The sequence below is a fragment of the Dunckerocampus dactyliophorus genome, chromosome 3, assembly GCF_027744805.1.
Source record: "Dunckerocampus dactyliophorus isolate RoL2022-P2 chromosome 3, RoL_Ddac_1.1, whole genome shotgun sequence".
Lineage (NCBI taxonomy): Eukaryota > Metazoa > Chordata > Actinopteri > Syngnathiformes > Syngnathidae > Dunckerocampus > Dunckerocampus dactyliophorus.
Genome location: NC_072821.1, coordinates 33,507,958 through 33,523,462, shown reverse-complemented (window position 1 = coordinate 33,523,462; position 15,505 = coordinate 33,507,958). Strand labels below are relative to the sequence as shown.

The window sequence follows — 15,505 nt, the reverse complement described above, 5'->3', positions numbered from 1 at the left end:
GCCACTAGATGGTACTCAAGTGTAGTGTATCTGCGTGAGGCACAGCAGATGCCTACTTTCGCACTTACGAATCGCGGGGCGTCACCACTTCACATACCCTGGGCATCGCAAGCCCGCGCTGCCCGGCACTATACATTCACTTCGCCGATCAAACGCCCCAGCAAGCGCCAACCGCCGGGACGAATGCCCAACAACACATCCACACTGGAACTGTGGCATTCGGCTGAGACAGTATCGATTTTGTGATTTCATTCATATTTGCGTTTGCTTGCTAACTGCTAGCTAGCAATCAGTGTATTCAATCAATACGAAGCTAGTGACAGACAGCTGACAGGAGGCTCACTCTTTCCCTTAATTTGACAATACAACCAATGCGCTCAGACACAAGCAGAGTGAACCCTCTTGTCATCCAGCCTGTGTGCTACAGCGAGACGAGGAAATGGAACGGTCGTACGTACGTGTCGCACATGTCAATTTATCAAGGCGTCAAAATTGTCGACCTCGTTTTTTTCCATCGTTTGATTAATCGTTTTATCGATTGTCGTGACATGCCTACAGCTCGCAAACCCACTAAACTCGCTTCGCAGGATAACCCCAAAATGTCTTTATTTACAAAATAAGAAACAAAACAAGGAAGAAGCTGGCTAGATGGTGCCTCTTGAAAACTCGCTAAAGGTGAATGCACAGCAAGGTCTTCTAACGAGACAAAAGTCGCAATTTTACTAGAATAAACATAGAATATTAGGAGGAAAAATAATATTATTTTAGTAGCATGAGTTGAAATATGAAAGAAAACAATTTTTTATTAAATCATAATATGAAAAACAAGCAAAACAAAAAAAAGTTGTCGTTTTTGGAAAATGAGGTTGTTGAAAAAGTTAGATTAAGGAAATAATGTCAAAATATTATGGGAATAAAGTTTACAAAGAAGTAAATTTATGAAGATTATTTTAGAAAGATTTTTTTTATTTATTTTAAAAACAGCAAAAATGTGTCATACAACTAATAGCCTTCTTCAGCTATATCACAAAGCTGAGATGCAGTTTTATTTTGAAATATATTCCAGCATATCTACATGCTGGAAAATGTTTGGACACCCCTGTCTTAGGGGAAGGCGCTGCGCTTCTCCACCTCATCCTGAAGGGGCGGGGCCATGAATGAGCTGGAATGAGCTTGTCACTGCCGTCCTTCCATAGAGAGGATTTTTTTTTTGTTTGACAGCAGCTCCAGCGAAAGCAGCTGTTCAGCAACACGTCAAATGCTTTTACAATATTTTATTCTCTGTTGAGTGAATGAATGAGGAATGAGGATTGTATATCCAAGGTCGACAGAAGTTGATCAGACTTTTTAAACAACGTATTTGAGTTTTTCCTGGAGAAGGATAGGGTGCATGTACTTCATATCAGGTATAAAAAATATGGGATTTGGCCAGGCTATACGATTTCATCTTCTGTGACATTTGTGTGAAATGATGAACCTCGTCTGTACTTCTGTAATCTATGAATGGGTGTCATGGAGATGAATGCTGATTGTATTGTGGTGTATTGTCCTCTGCCGTGAGTGTTAAATGGTGCGAAGATGACATGCGGTGTAAATGTACCACACGCTTCTTAGGAGCATTTTCCTACTTGGCATGCAGAGAGCAGCCCGGCAGTAATTAATGACAAGCGGCTAAATGGTGTGATGTGATCTTACATTGTAATGAGAAGACATTGGTGTGCGGCCACGCGTGACAATCAGCTCAACACAGAGCGCATGCAGGCAAGCCCTGAGGTCACATTAGCCAGGACAGGACTCAAATTGGTCATTTTGTGTGATTTTTTTGCCCATTATTGTTGTATAAAATCTGTAGTATTGATTTTAGTCTAACAAGCCAAGATGTCTTCAGTCAGTGTGTTTGAGTGAAAGTTTCCAGGTTTTGAGGCTCTTTAGTAAGGACGCTTTCAGAGTTTAGCATGTGATTATGAACTGTTAATCACAAAAGGTCCTCCACAGGGTGTGAGGTTTGTTGTGGCAATATCAGATGGAAAACAGAGCCTTTTGTTCAGGTCATGTTCAGGTCTGCCACAGTCACATTCCCCTCCAAGCCGGCAGATTTCCGATGTTGTGCGGACTTCAGCTAGTGTTGCAGCTTTTCGGATGAACGCTCTTGCAGATGCTGAATGGAGTGGTGGAGGAGGCAGAGCATTGGTCTTTGACCGTCAGGTCTCCAGAGTAGCTGCAAGGCACTTGAGGACACGATTGTGTCGGCAGGTGTAGCGGCCTTGTACCAGGCTTGTCTTGCAGCCAACCAAATGTGTTTCAGGTTGGCTGGAGATGGACAGAGGAGGCATGTGGGATTTCCTCCACAACATTGGTTGAGGTTAGAGGGGGTAGGCAAGACATCGTACGTGGCCCGTCGGATGAAGCTGATGTGAAATGCTTCCATGCCCAAAAGCTCCCTGCAAGAGAAGTATAATATCATAAATGCATATAAAAATAAAAAAACAACTTAAATAAAAGTGTAAAAATAAAATAAATAAAAATTGAATAAAAATAAAATGTAAAAACAATTCTAATAATAGTAATAATGATAATAATAAATAAAAAAATGACTTAAATAAAAGTACAAAATTTAAAAATGAAAAAAAATGACTTAAAAAGTGTAAAAAATAATGCAAAATAAATACAGTTGACAAAATGACTGAAGTGTAAAATAATTAAAAGTAAAAAAATAACAATAATAACAATAAATACAAATAAAAACGACTTTAATAAAAGTTTAAAAAAATGTATAAAAATACATACAAATAAAAATGACTAAAATAAAAGTGTAAAAAGTAGTAAAATAAATGCAGATTTAAAACGACTTAAATAAAAGCGGGCTGCGACTCAATGACAATTGGAAAATGTGGGTCCCGGGTTGAGACCATTTGAGAAGTCCTGGTGTAAAGCGTCACTTTTACTGTGTCACATGATGGGACTATCTTAGTTCACCATTAGTTATTTTCTATGTCCATTTCAGTTATTCTTCTCCATTCTTGTGTTTGTTTCTCCTCTTCATCTCCTCTGTTTCCACAACAAGTAAGCAAGTGTTTTTCGCGGTTGCCTATCAGCCTCTCAGTCCTTCAATTTTCTGCTTTTATGAAAATCACTTTTCTCATATCCCTCCATCTGGCTATTAAATGCCATCCTCCTCCTGCTTGCCCTCTTTCCTTCTCTCCATCTGTGCACCCAACGGCCTTTGCATACGACAACTCCACCTGCACGTTGAGCCTTGCCGGCCTTTTAAATCTGCTTCTTTTTCGAAAATGAACTCTATTAATAGGATCTTTAATTACATTGTTCACTTATGTTGCCCGGTTTGTCTGCTGTCTTATTTTCACGCAAAAATCAAGCCTTCTCCCTAAACACTTACTGTATACCTGATTTGCAGTTGAGTCCATTCGTCTGCTGTCAATTTAAAAAGCCATTCTGATATGTTTGACCTGTAATTCAAAATACCCGAAAGCTAGCCATATCTCTATCAACAGGATTTATATCCACAGGGCTGTCAACTTGGGAAAAAAAGCAGTTTGCCCCAAGGAAAAGAGGGACAGAGGGAACGATTGGACTGAAAGTACATTAGATCGCACTCGAGGGCCGAGGCTGGCACTATCAACGTGAAGTATGAAGAAATAGAAGCTAGGCGTTTGTGTGTATGCTTAGCGTTAACTGACGCTGCTCTTCAAGGACGAACGAAAAAGTGCATTCAAAATTTGTCAATGCGCTATTTGGCGAAAAGTGTCTATTAAACTCCCTCAAAAAATGTGTGTGGATGATGACAAATGCTGTCTTTGAGAAGTGAATTGAGGAATGTGACAGCAGTTATTAAATAGCGACTTATCATAACATTCCTCAGATGCCATGGAAAAACAGCCTCTATGAGCTGTGTGCAGGAGAGGGATGGGGCATATTTGATTCAGTACCGATACCAGTGTAACTCAGGTATCAGGTATACCGCTTATGGAGATTTCTGATTCAGTGCACCTGCTGCTCGCCTGCTGGTGCTACTATAAAAAAAAGCTGGCTTTTCCTCTCTATGGAAGGACGGCAGTGACAAGCACCTTCCAGCTCACTTAAGGATGAAGCGAGTACTGCAAGCGCCTCCGCGTGTGCCATTTCTCTGTATTTTACTGTCCGATTAGCATGAATAATGATGTCACACTTACATTAAAGACTTTACAAAGGCCGTAGAAAGGCATGTTGCATAATAAACATTCTTTCATTGGCGACATGCTGGCAAACACAAACTGGCAGGCGCTGTGATCGTTCATCTTGGGTTTTTGTCCTGTATTTGAACAGGAAATTTGCTAATTCAGCAATTTTTGCTTTCAAAAATGTTAAATTCAAATGTTAATATCGTACAGAAACAGTTTAATGGACAAATATTAATATTTATTTTATGTTCTTATTATACATTTTTGTATTTTTCTGCCTCCCCGTGACCACAGGTCACTGCTCGCCCCGCAGACACACACAAAACAGTCGCACATCACAAACTCTTAACGCGACACAAAACATCCAGGTTGCCACAATATCACACTTGCCTGTATGGATAGGACTTTATGACAAGCTCATATAAAATCTACAATAATAATGTGAGACACTTGGAAGTTACTTGTAATGTTAAGAATTCTGTGTTGTCCAACCGTCTGTGAAGCCGTGAACACGTCAGGCTGTGCCTGTGTCAAGACGGCCCCATTTGCTGGTATTCGTCCAGCAACATTTGCTGATATTTTTGCGCAATTGTATAGTAAAGCAAACATAGCTCAGATAATAACAGGTATCCAAATGCAGGTGTAGAGATTGGATCGGGAGTGTGTCCCACTTTAAAGTTTGGAGTTTGGGTCTCTTTGTTTGTTTGTTTTGTTTATTTCAAACATGCATAAACTGTCACATGTTCACAATTCACAGCACAACATGTCCAAAAAGGAGTAGGAAGAAGCAGAGCTTATTAGATCCTACTCCCTCTCTCAATCACAGAAGTCACTGCTCATAGATTTGTTCACTTTCTGCATTCATATCCACTACAAAAGGTGGGGACATCAGGTCACCTGGGCGAGACCCCAGGATGAAGTCAGAGAACACCATCACCTCCGCAGGCAACACGCCCACACTCAACTCCCAAATGCATGCGTCCAATGCCACAACAGCCAAACCCACAAGGGCGTATGGTCTATGGACGGACCAATAATTGTGATGGTTATTTTTGAACTGTCTTCTTCATCTTGCCACCTAAACACCAAGACACACACACGGCCTATTATTAGTCAAAACATATGCATAAGCAAATTGTACGTATTCTTGGCCCAAATTAAGCATTTCCAATCATAAAAATAACTAAATGAACAAAAGTACAAACAAGGTATTTAGATGTTATTATGCAGTGTAATATGTGTGACGTGGTGTGCGACTTTATGACACAGGGCCTGGGAAGTGACGTATGTGACATCAGCTAACTACTGTAGAGTTGCTGAGTATTAGCATGGTTAGCAGTGTGGAGAGTGCCAATAACTGGCGTGAGTTGTGGCTGACAACAGCTCCTGTGTGAATGCTCTGCGCCATTGCCGTAGTATTTTACGACACCAGCACAACGTGTCAGGAACGTTACATTTATGTCTAAGATGTCTTATTTTCTCTTATTATGTCAACTATATTGGGTAATACAAGTGTAAAAGTGATTATAGGGGTGTTATGTCATTGATAGAGGGCTCTAATAATGCTAATTTAGAAGGTTTTGAATGGGTTTTCTATGCTGTAACCACAAAAATATTCCATTTATAAATAAGGAATCCTACTTTGTGGAAATTAATTGATCATGGTTGGGTCCGGAACCAATTCACTGCGATAAACGAGGGATGATTGTATCGGCTTTGAATCTCTCGTGATGACACGACGCTTGACAATGTTGTTTTCTCTTTTTGCTCCTTCTGTCTGTTGCAGATTACATTCTTCATGTTGTTGTCGGCAGTTTGTGTGATGCTCAACCTGGCAGGCTCCATCCTTTCCTGCCAGAACGCTCAGCTGGTCAACTCGCTGGAGGAATGTCAGCTGGTAAGACCACATGGAGATGGCAGGCATCTCTCCAACTTTTATCCATCCATCCTTGCAGTGATCGCCAGTTTTAGTACAGTATATCTTCTAAAGGGCCAAATATTATGTAAATGAAACTTGGATATGCTTTGGAGTTGTCAGTGTACAGCTTGTATAGCAACTCGGCTGTACACTAACTAAAGTATATCCAAGCAATGAAACAATGAAACAAAACGACATAAGCCCGTAAAAACTATAGGCTTTTAAACCGTATATTATTTTTTCCAAGAAAATAATAGCTTTTATTTCATAAATTGCTAAGATTTAAATATAATTGTATGTAGTTATTTACAAAACTATTTTTAAAAACGCGCCTTTTTTTTTTAATAGTTTTAGAGTTTTCCATGGCCCGGTTCGGCCCCCCACACGGATCAGTACTGGGCTGCGGCCCGGTGGTTGAGGAGCCCTGCTCTAAGGCACACTCACACAAGTAACGCCAATGACATCAAGGGTGCTACTTCCTATTGTCCTTGCTATTTTTACAGCATGAATGGTTCCCGTTGGTAACTTGTGTGAAATTCATGTGGCAAACACCCCACATAAAACACTTTTTACACCATTCAGCTGATTCTAATATTTAGTCACACGAGCACGTTAAGATACAGCACAGTAATAACTCGCCACAAAAAATGTATTAGCATCAAAAATATATTAATCAGTAAATCAGGCTGTTTTGTGGTTAAATGCGGCCTATTATTAGTCAAGAAATATGCATATTTACTTATTGTTTGCCGAAATCAAACATTTTAAAGCATAAAAATGGCTAAATGCACTGAGAAGACACATTCAAAGACGTTGTGATGATGTGTAGTACTCTACATTGGTCACTAGGTGTCAGTAAGGTTTCTGTAATGTTGGTTGAGACACACAAGCACCAGACTTGACCAACAGGCTTTTATTGCAGCTTTGACTGATCTCACAACAGGCACAATAATCCCTAACACGGGGCTACTGCTGCGTCCGCAACCGACGGCAAGCTAAAACTCAACTCTGATGTCCCTTCCTGTCCGCGCCCCCTCACTCAGCTCCCCTAGCACCAGAACACATTTACAGCAACACACACGAGCAGGAGTCTTATAATATGTCTTAAATGGCTTATTTTCTGCTCTTATGTCTACTATATTGGGTAGAATGAATGAAAATGTGACTATAGGGGTGCTATTTCTTGTCTAGAGGGCTCTAATAATGTTAAAAAAACGTATTTAGAAGGTCGTAAACAGGTTTACTATGCTCTAACTATGAAAATATTCCATTTATAAATAAAGAATGCTACTTGGCGGAAATTCCCTTATGTAGTATCAATGAAACGTTTGACAACAATACGTAAACGGAAGGAGACAGCAAAAAAAAAACACTGTCTGTGATTGGGCAGGAAGACAATCAGTCACACGTTTATTTTGTTTCAAAAACATTGTCAGTTTTATGGCAGTTTTGTCGGAATCTACCCTTCACATCATTCACCCTTCACTGAATAGAACCAAACTACTAGGCAGCTTTCCTACCTCCTGTTCGATACTATTATTACATCTATAGATTCAGTCTAGTAGCTCAGTGCATTTTCAGCCTAATAGCTTCCGATAGAACGCCGTCTTAACACACATACACTCACATAGCACAACGAGAGTTGCACAACAGTCACAGATAACCCCTGGAAAAATACTGTGAAACACACAATAGATGCATTGTTCTCGCTCACACAAGCTTAACTCTCACTTCTACACAGACTTAAGTTTCAGTCCAGTTTGAAAACCTTTTAAATTGTGTGATCATTCTCTGATAGCAACGTGGTCCCAACAACCGGGAAGAAAAGCTAAAGAAAAGAAATTGCTTTTACTCTGCTCATGCTAACATGATTTTACTTCCTTATGTGGATCCTCAGAGCACCTTCCCACGTCCTGACTGAAGTATGAATGCTTCTCATCTGCTCTCCTCAATTTAATTAACCCATACTTGTTGGGTTCACGTCCTGCTTTCTTTCAATCTGGGACACATAGCAGAGGTGTTTCTCCCTAGGTAGCATCTCGTATTCCACTGTCTCCTTTGTTACACGCTTCCTTTTGCAATCTGCCCTTTACATATGTTAACATGTAACATTTCATTTGACTACATTTATCTACAAGGGTAAAGGCATACAGTGAAACCACCAGTTTCGTGATTAATCCATCCCAAAAGGTCAAACGAAAAGTGAATCAAATCTTCCCTATCCTTTTTTCCCTATAGTTCAGGGGTGACTGCGGCCCGGGGGCCATTTGCGGCTGTTTTTTCAGCGGCCGGTGGCACGGTCTACAAATGGAAAAGAAGGAAACAAGAATAAAGCCAAAAATATTAAGAGAAAAAAGTTGTAATCTAACAAGAAATGTCGTAATTTTACGAGAATAGCGTCGTAATATTATGAGGAAAGATTATTTAGTAGCATATTGTAGTACACTATAAAAATAGATATACGTATAATGTACAAAAAATGCTTTGTTTTAAGTTGTGATATTATCGAGAATAAAATCATAAGTATGAGACAAAAATTTCCAAGAAGAAATTAGAAATACTTGGAAAATTTAAAAAGAAACATCAGAAGTGGGGAAAAAACAGCTGCACCAGACTAAAGTCAAAATATTAAGAGAAAAAGTTGTATTCTGATGAGAAAAAAGTCACAATTTTATGAGAATAAACTTGTAATGTTATTAGAAAACCTAATGAAATATTAACACTCGGTCGACCAGAATTCTGCAACTACTAGAATGACCATAGCAGTCATTTTGACTCTTTGTATATAATTTGGATTATCATTAAAAAGATCTAAAAATAAATTGGTGGAATAGCTAAAAAACACATCAGGACACTAAATGAAAACTATAGTGATTGAGTGTTTGATTGAATTGACACAACATAACTTCCCTGCAATTACACATGCAAACTCGAACTGCAACCATTTTCTCTGAAGCAAGGCTAAAGCCTCCATAGCTGTCACCTTCTTTCTACTTGTCATTTTTGTCTCTCTTGGGTTTAGAGTGAAGCTATGGCTAGGTTTTAGCATCACAGAGCATAAAAAACAAACAGCCAATAGAGCAGGAGGAAGGGCGGGAAAAATGTAGCAAATAGTGAAATATGACACCCCCTGTAAAAAGCAGGCAGTCAAATTGACTGCTATGGTCATTCGAGGTAGTAATACTCAGATCTCTTTTTTGTTTTGAAATTTGAATGATAAAACAATGTTAGAATAAAATATACACACATTTAAGAAAAGTCAGGGTCCTATGGGTACATGGGTTTTTTTTTTAACCAAGTTATGACATTGCAAATTTTGAAAACAGTCAAAATGACTGCCTTGGGAGTTCGAGTGTTAAAGAAAAAAAACATACATTTTTAAAAGTCAGAATAATATGAGAAACAACATAACAAAATAAAGTTGTAATTTTTGGAAACTTAAGTTGGGGAAGAAGTATAATATTATGGGAATAAAGTCAAAATATTATGGGAACAAAGTCATAATATTACGCGGTAAAAAATGACAAAGACATCCATCCATTAGCATGTAAGCATTGCTGCTAGTATGATAAGGTTAGCATATAAGCATTTAAGCCATTTTCATATGTATAAACTTTTATAAAGACTAAGCGCTATTATGCTAGGTGTTAGCATGCTAACATGTTAACATTACTAACATGATAAAATTAGAATATTCGATTTTTTTGCTATTTCCAAAAGTATAAACTTAGATACACTGTGGTTTCGTGTTAGGTGTTAGTATGCTAACAGTTTGCATGTTAGCATTTCTAGTATGTTAACTTTAGCATTTTAGCATTTTCGCCATTTTTTTCAGGTATTATCTTACAATGACACTGAGCGCTATCATCCTAGGTGTTAACATGCTAAAAGTTAGCATGCTAACTACAGCATTTCAGTCTGGCATTACAGTCCGGTTAGCGTCCGTTTCAGTTAGAGTCTGACCTTCTGGAATGAATTAATGACGCTAACCAAGGTTCCACTGTATATGATTTGTGCCTGTCAGTGTGTGTGTTTGTTGTTTTTATTTCTTCTCCCCTTCACCCATCCCAGCTCAAGTTTGACAGCGACGGAGTGTGCGTGTGCTGCGAGCTACAGCAGCAGAGCTCGAGCTGCAACAACCTTGGAGAGACACTGAAGCTTAACCCACTGAGGGACTGCAATACCATACGCTTACGTCTCAAGGTGCGTGGGGATTCGCAATGATAGTAATCCTGGAGCAGTTTTTGTTTGTGATGTCGTTTTACAGAAAGCAGTGATTAGACTTTCAACATTATACTCGTGTCTTTTCCCCACACAAGTGTCTATTTTCCCAGCCATGTTTCTACTTTATTCTTTTTTTTTTTTTGTAAATTTCATTCAGGTTCTGGTCGACCGCTTTTGTCGACAAAATTGAAGTTCTGTGAAAAATCGGTCTGTTTATGCCGACGTGTGTCGTAGTATTGTTAACGTCATCATTAGTGCTTGCGTGTTTTTGCAAAAGCAGATTTGCGGTTATGTCGAAATCAATAAAAACAAAGGAGGAAGGGTGGGAGAGGCAGTAGGAAAGGAGCCGCCTACATCCTCCTTTTCGTAACTAACTTCAGTTTTGCAGAAACAGGAAAACCAGGTCAACAAACTGTCTTAGGTTCAAAAATCCTTTCGAGTCTCTTATTGTCAGTGTTGGGAGTAACAAAATTCTTATATTAATCAATTTAATTACAATTGCTATAACATTACAAGGCCAAATGTGGCACGCTATGATGTTGTGATAGCTCATCAACTGGGGTCGCGGTTGCTTGCTCTCAGGAAAACACTGCCACCCCGCATTTTGGTCGAGAATTGCAAGTCATGAGTTCAGCCCTCAGCCTTAAGGGAAAACACTTTTTTCAGGAATTTTGCCCATCATCCACAATCCTTACGTGAGACATGAACACACGTCTTTTTCTTTTCTGTACATTCCAAATAGAGAACGACGAGCACAAGTCAGCTGACAGTGCACGTAATGGGATTCACCTAGTCTGCCTGTAGAGCCCTCTGTTAACACCTCCAACAACGTTTTATTGTTTTATATACATACCGTGGCCATGTCGTAACACGTAGATTCATGATAACATGTTATACTTACAGTATTTGGTTATTTTTTAAGCATTGCCGGCGCTTCCTTTCTGGGCGCATTGATTTCAAAGAGCGCATAGCAACAAACGCTTCTTCATGGGTGCTGACGACGACTAGTACAAGTACTAACTAGGCAGAGAATAACGTTGCTGGGTGCTCAGCCGATCCAGCTATATCCAGCTATACTAAGCCATGCTCGTAGCGTTAGCATGTAGCACTCGTGCGTAATGTTTCATGGACAAAACTAGGAGGCCGACTGATGGGACGACTGTATCTTTCAGCACAAGACTTATGCTGCCCTTTGAGCTTGTAGATTCAGCGTAGTCCTCAGGTAAATAATGTTAAGAGAAAACACGCATCTCGCTGAGTCTTCCTAGCTTTTAATAAGTGCATTGTTAGCTGCCTCATGCTAGCTGTTTTTCTCTCTTTAGAACCCACAGAAAAGGGAAAGACACGTGTGTTCATGTCTTACAGAAGGATTGTGGATGATGGCCAGTATTGTGCAGTTTTCTTTTAATCTCACCACAAGGCTAAATCCAAATTATTTTACATGTTTGAAGCGTTATTATTATTATTATTACAGTGCTAGATTCAGATCACTGCATTGTCAGTCTAATGACTTCACACAGGACACAGCACAACACTTATATATGACTGATGGAAACACCCTGGGAGCAGAGGCAGGGACACACTCACACAAGCTTAACTTTCACTTCCACACAAACAAATTTTCACTTTCTATAGCGCGGCAACTGCTATACAGACTTTGTGCACTTTCAGTCCGTGCTCTTCGTTGAAATTCAGTGTTGATGCTGGAGGCCGGCTCTGTAACCAATCTCTGAGAGCTACACGGTCCCAAAAACTAGGAATACATAACTCATCTGACTGGGCTACAAGTGCATGATCTTGGGAGATTATCTTGACTGTGGAGTCCACAGGAATGACATACATACAATATGGGCTACTGGGACTTTATTGGATAATGGCAATCCTATCCATTCATTTCATGTCCCTGATTGATTATAAAACATTGATAACCAAATAAAAGACTCCTCACGATGAAGCATGTTTCTGAAAAGAGGAAAGATCAAGAACATTCATCATCTTGCTCGTAGCCCATGAAGACGATATGGGAATTGGGGCAATAAACCTTCATTAAGAGCCACAATCGTCATAGGCGTTGAGTTATATCTAACCAGGAGCCGTCATGTTCTCCTCCCCTGGGTCTTCGGCTCTTCCACGTGGGCGTGACTCTGCTGCTGGTAGCTTTCAGTGCTTGGGTTGTGCTTCTTATGCTAGACAGGAGAGGGGAGCAATGTGGCTTTGTTCTCATCATTGTTTTTAGCATTAGCTTTGACAGAAAGCTAAAAAAAAAACAAAAAGCAGGAGAGTGGGTTGCGGATGACGTAAAAAGTGAGTTCAGAACATGAAAAGCAAAACAAATGTTTAGAACTACAAATGAAATAAATGTTTTCTGTCACTAACAAGACGGAGCCGCCTGTGACTGCTTTTACATGTGGGAGGGGCCCATATGTGCTTTCATGCAGTCTCTTCAGTAGATTTGTCGTGAGGGACTCCGATTACTCGCTAAATATAGAGAAAAGTCGCTAAGTTGGTAACACCATTCCCTCCCGCTCCGTCTTCTTATTCTGTGGCAGACCAGGTGCTTTATAATGTATTTATGAGCAATCTATTTGTGGCGGTCCAAATTTACTTGTGGCAGGCCACCACAAATAAATTACAATATATTATTTATATAGTATATATATGTTATATATTTATTTGTTTTTATTTTATTCAAATTAATTTGCGAAAACTGCGCATCACATTTTCCCTCAACTTTGCATTTTTTTTCATTCACAAAATAGTTTTTATTTTTCATATTTTGTATGTATTTGTTCAACAAAGCAAGCAGAAGTTTGCAGTAAACCAACAAAATTAAAACAATTCAAGTAGCTCAGCACATGTAATTAGCAACTATTGTTATTTTTTAAATTATTATTTTATTGTATTTGATTGTATTTTTATTTGATTGTATTTTATAGTATTTTGTTTTATTGTATTGTAATAATTAAATTTTATTTTATTTTATTTTATTTTATTTTCCAACAAAATCCCAAATAGATATTTCCCAACTAAAGTCAATATTATTTGACCAGTTTTAATAAGAGGCAATAAAAACCAGCAAAAATTACCCTTCATTTAATTTGACTCTTTGCGAACACATTTTATTTTCATCCCGTGTTTAATTTCATCACGCAGCCTACGGCTGTAACTCATCAGCGGTAGGGAACATTGCAATAATTTGTGCTTTTCCTATAAGTGGGCGGGATGTGTAACCTTGCTATTTAACTCACTATCCCAATTTGCTTGGGGCAGGGTTTATCTAGAGGTTGAATATAGGCGGAGCAGACAAGTCTAACACTTTCTGTAAGTTGTTACTGAATGTCTCCATCGTCCGTCTAAGATGTCATCAGCGGCTGACTCAAAAATGTTGCCAGAAAACACCTTTTCATAGTTTTACCCGCACAAAACAATTGTAAATGCATATAAATGAGGAATGAAAGGGATAAATGAACATTTAAGGTTTCTTTTACTGAAGACTGAAGACGTGATTGTTCCCAAAGACACGATGTGGCAGGAAGATCAACCACCACCTTCCTGTTTTCACTCATGTCAACAATCACTGTTTTCTGGCAACATTTTTGAGGCAGCCGCTGATGACATCACAGACGGCCGATGGAGACATTCAGTAACAACTTACAGAAAGTGTTAGACATGTCTGCTCCGCCTATATTTAACCTCTAGATAAACGCTGCCCCAAGCAAATCAGGGTATTGAGTTAAATAGCAAGGTTACACATCCCGCCCACTTATAGGAAAAGCACAAATTATTGCAATTGTTTTCTGCACACAAAACTAGAACTGTAAAACTTTAAAAACGTGTTATGTGTTGACATTTTTGGCTTTCTGGAAGGGATTCATTGGATTTACATTATTTCTTTGAAAAATGAGAAATTTTTGATTTGGTTAGTATGTTTTGGTTAGAGTAGGACCTTCAGGAACTAATTAATGACACTAACCAAGGTTCCACTGTATTCTTATTCCTGCAACTAAATCCCTTTTTTTGAAAATCCTAACAAGTGTATCCCATCAGATGCATGAAAATCATGCAAGACGCTATTACTATAGGATGCACAGGTTGACGACCATTTTGGTTTGCAGGTGGCATTCTGGGGGAATTGGGCCATTTCAAGATTTAACTTGTTTTCAGTGTAACGTGATTTAGTTTTTTTGTCAATTTTTTTTGCATTGGTCGAGGACGGAAGGCTAGAATTTCCCATATTTTCCGGAAAATTTTCTCACCCAGGGGAGAGAATCTTTTTCACACCCCTCGTCATATGCAAATATTGCCATTGTCATTTTTGTATTGCAGTCGTCTCTCGCAATATTGCAGTTCCATTATCGCTCCCTCGCTATATCGTGTTTTTTCGTAAATGAATGAATTAATAAAAGATGGCTGTCTCGAAACTATGATCTATTATTAGACAAAACATATTGAAATACAAGTGATATGTAGTATTCTGGTCACTAGGCGGCAGTAATGATGCAAAACATTGACACATTACCTTACATTACATTACCTTAACACTGCTTAGTGTTTCCGATCCAATACTGAGTAAAATTCAGGCTCGTACCAATTTGATAACGATTCACTTACTGTGTCAGGTAAATTTTAAAAAGTTGTCTATTTCAGATCAAACCATAATGAATACAAGATATTTAATTAATTTATTGATCTAATCAATTAAATAATTCATTTATTTAAATTAATGTATTTAATAATTCATTTAAGCATTTATTTATTTCTCTTGTTTTTTGTTAATTTAGTATATTGAAGTATATTGAGGTAGCGTGGTGATTTGCAATATAGCCAAGCTAATATGCAACAACAGAAAAAACATAAAATATGTGAAAATTGTATTTTAAACAATAAAAAACTCAATAAGTAAAATAATAAAACCATTCAAATAAATGATTCATAACTAAGAACGACTATAAGCATGAAAAGTTTATTCACAATTCACACGTGGCTCCGTTTACAATCGGTCATTGTCTGGACAGACACGTTTCAGACAAACATTACCTCCGATGGCTGAAGTATCAAAAATATCGATATTTTTGTTTGAGAATCGATTTTAGAGCATGAAGAGCTGGTATCGGAAGTATCGATATTTCAGTATCAATTTGCACGTCACTAGTTAGCTTACATTACATTACCTTAACACTGTATG

The 15,505-nt window shown here is 38.5% G+C and overlaps 1 protein-coding gene across 3 annotated transcripts in view; it reads left to right on the top strand.

Annotated features, from left to right (window-relative positions):
- fam189a1 (family with sequence similarity 189 member A1) overlaps nt 1–15,505 on the top strand; it is a 130,631-nt gene that overhangs the window by 98,039 nt on the left and 17,087 nt on the right. For all 3 annotated transcript variants that reach the window (XM_054769727.1, XM_054769726.1, XM_054769729.1), the window contains 2 exons: nt 5,965–6,075; nt 10,168–10,299. In XM_054769727.1, the coding sequence (XP_054625702.1) occupies nt 5,965–6,075; nt 10,168–10,299 (243 nt within the window). The remainder of the gene's footprint in view (nt 1–5,964; nt 6,076–10,167; nt 10,300–15,505) is intronic.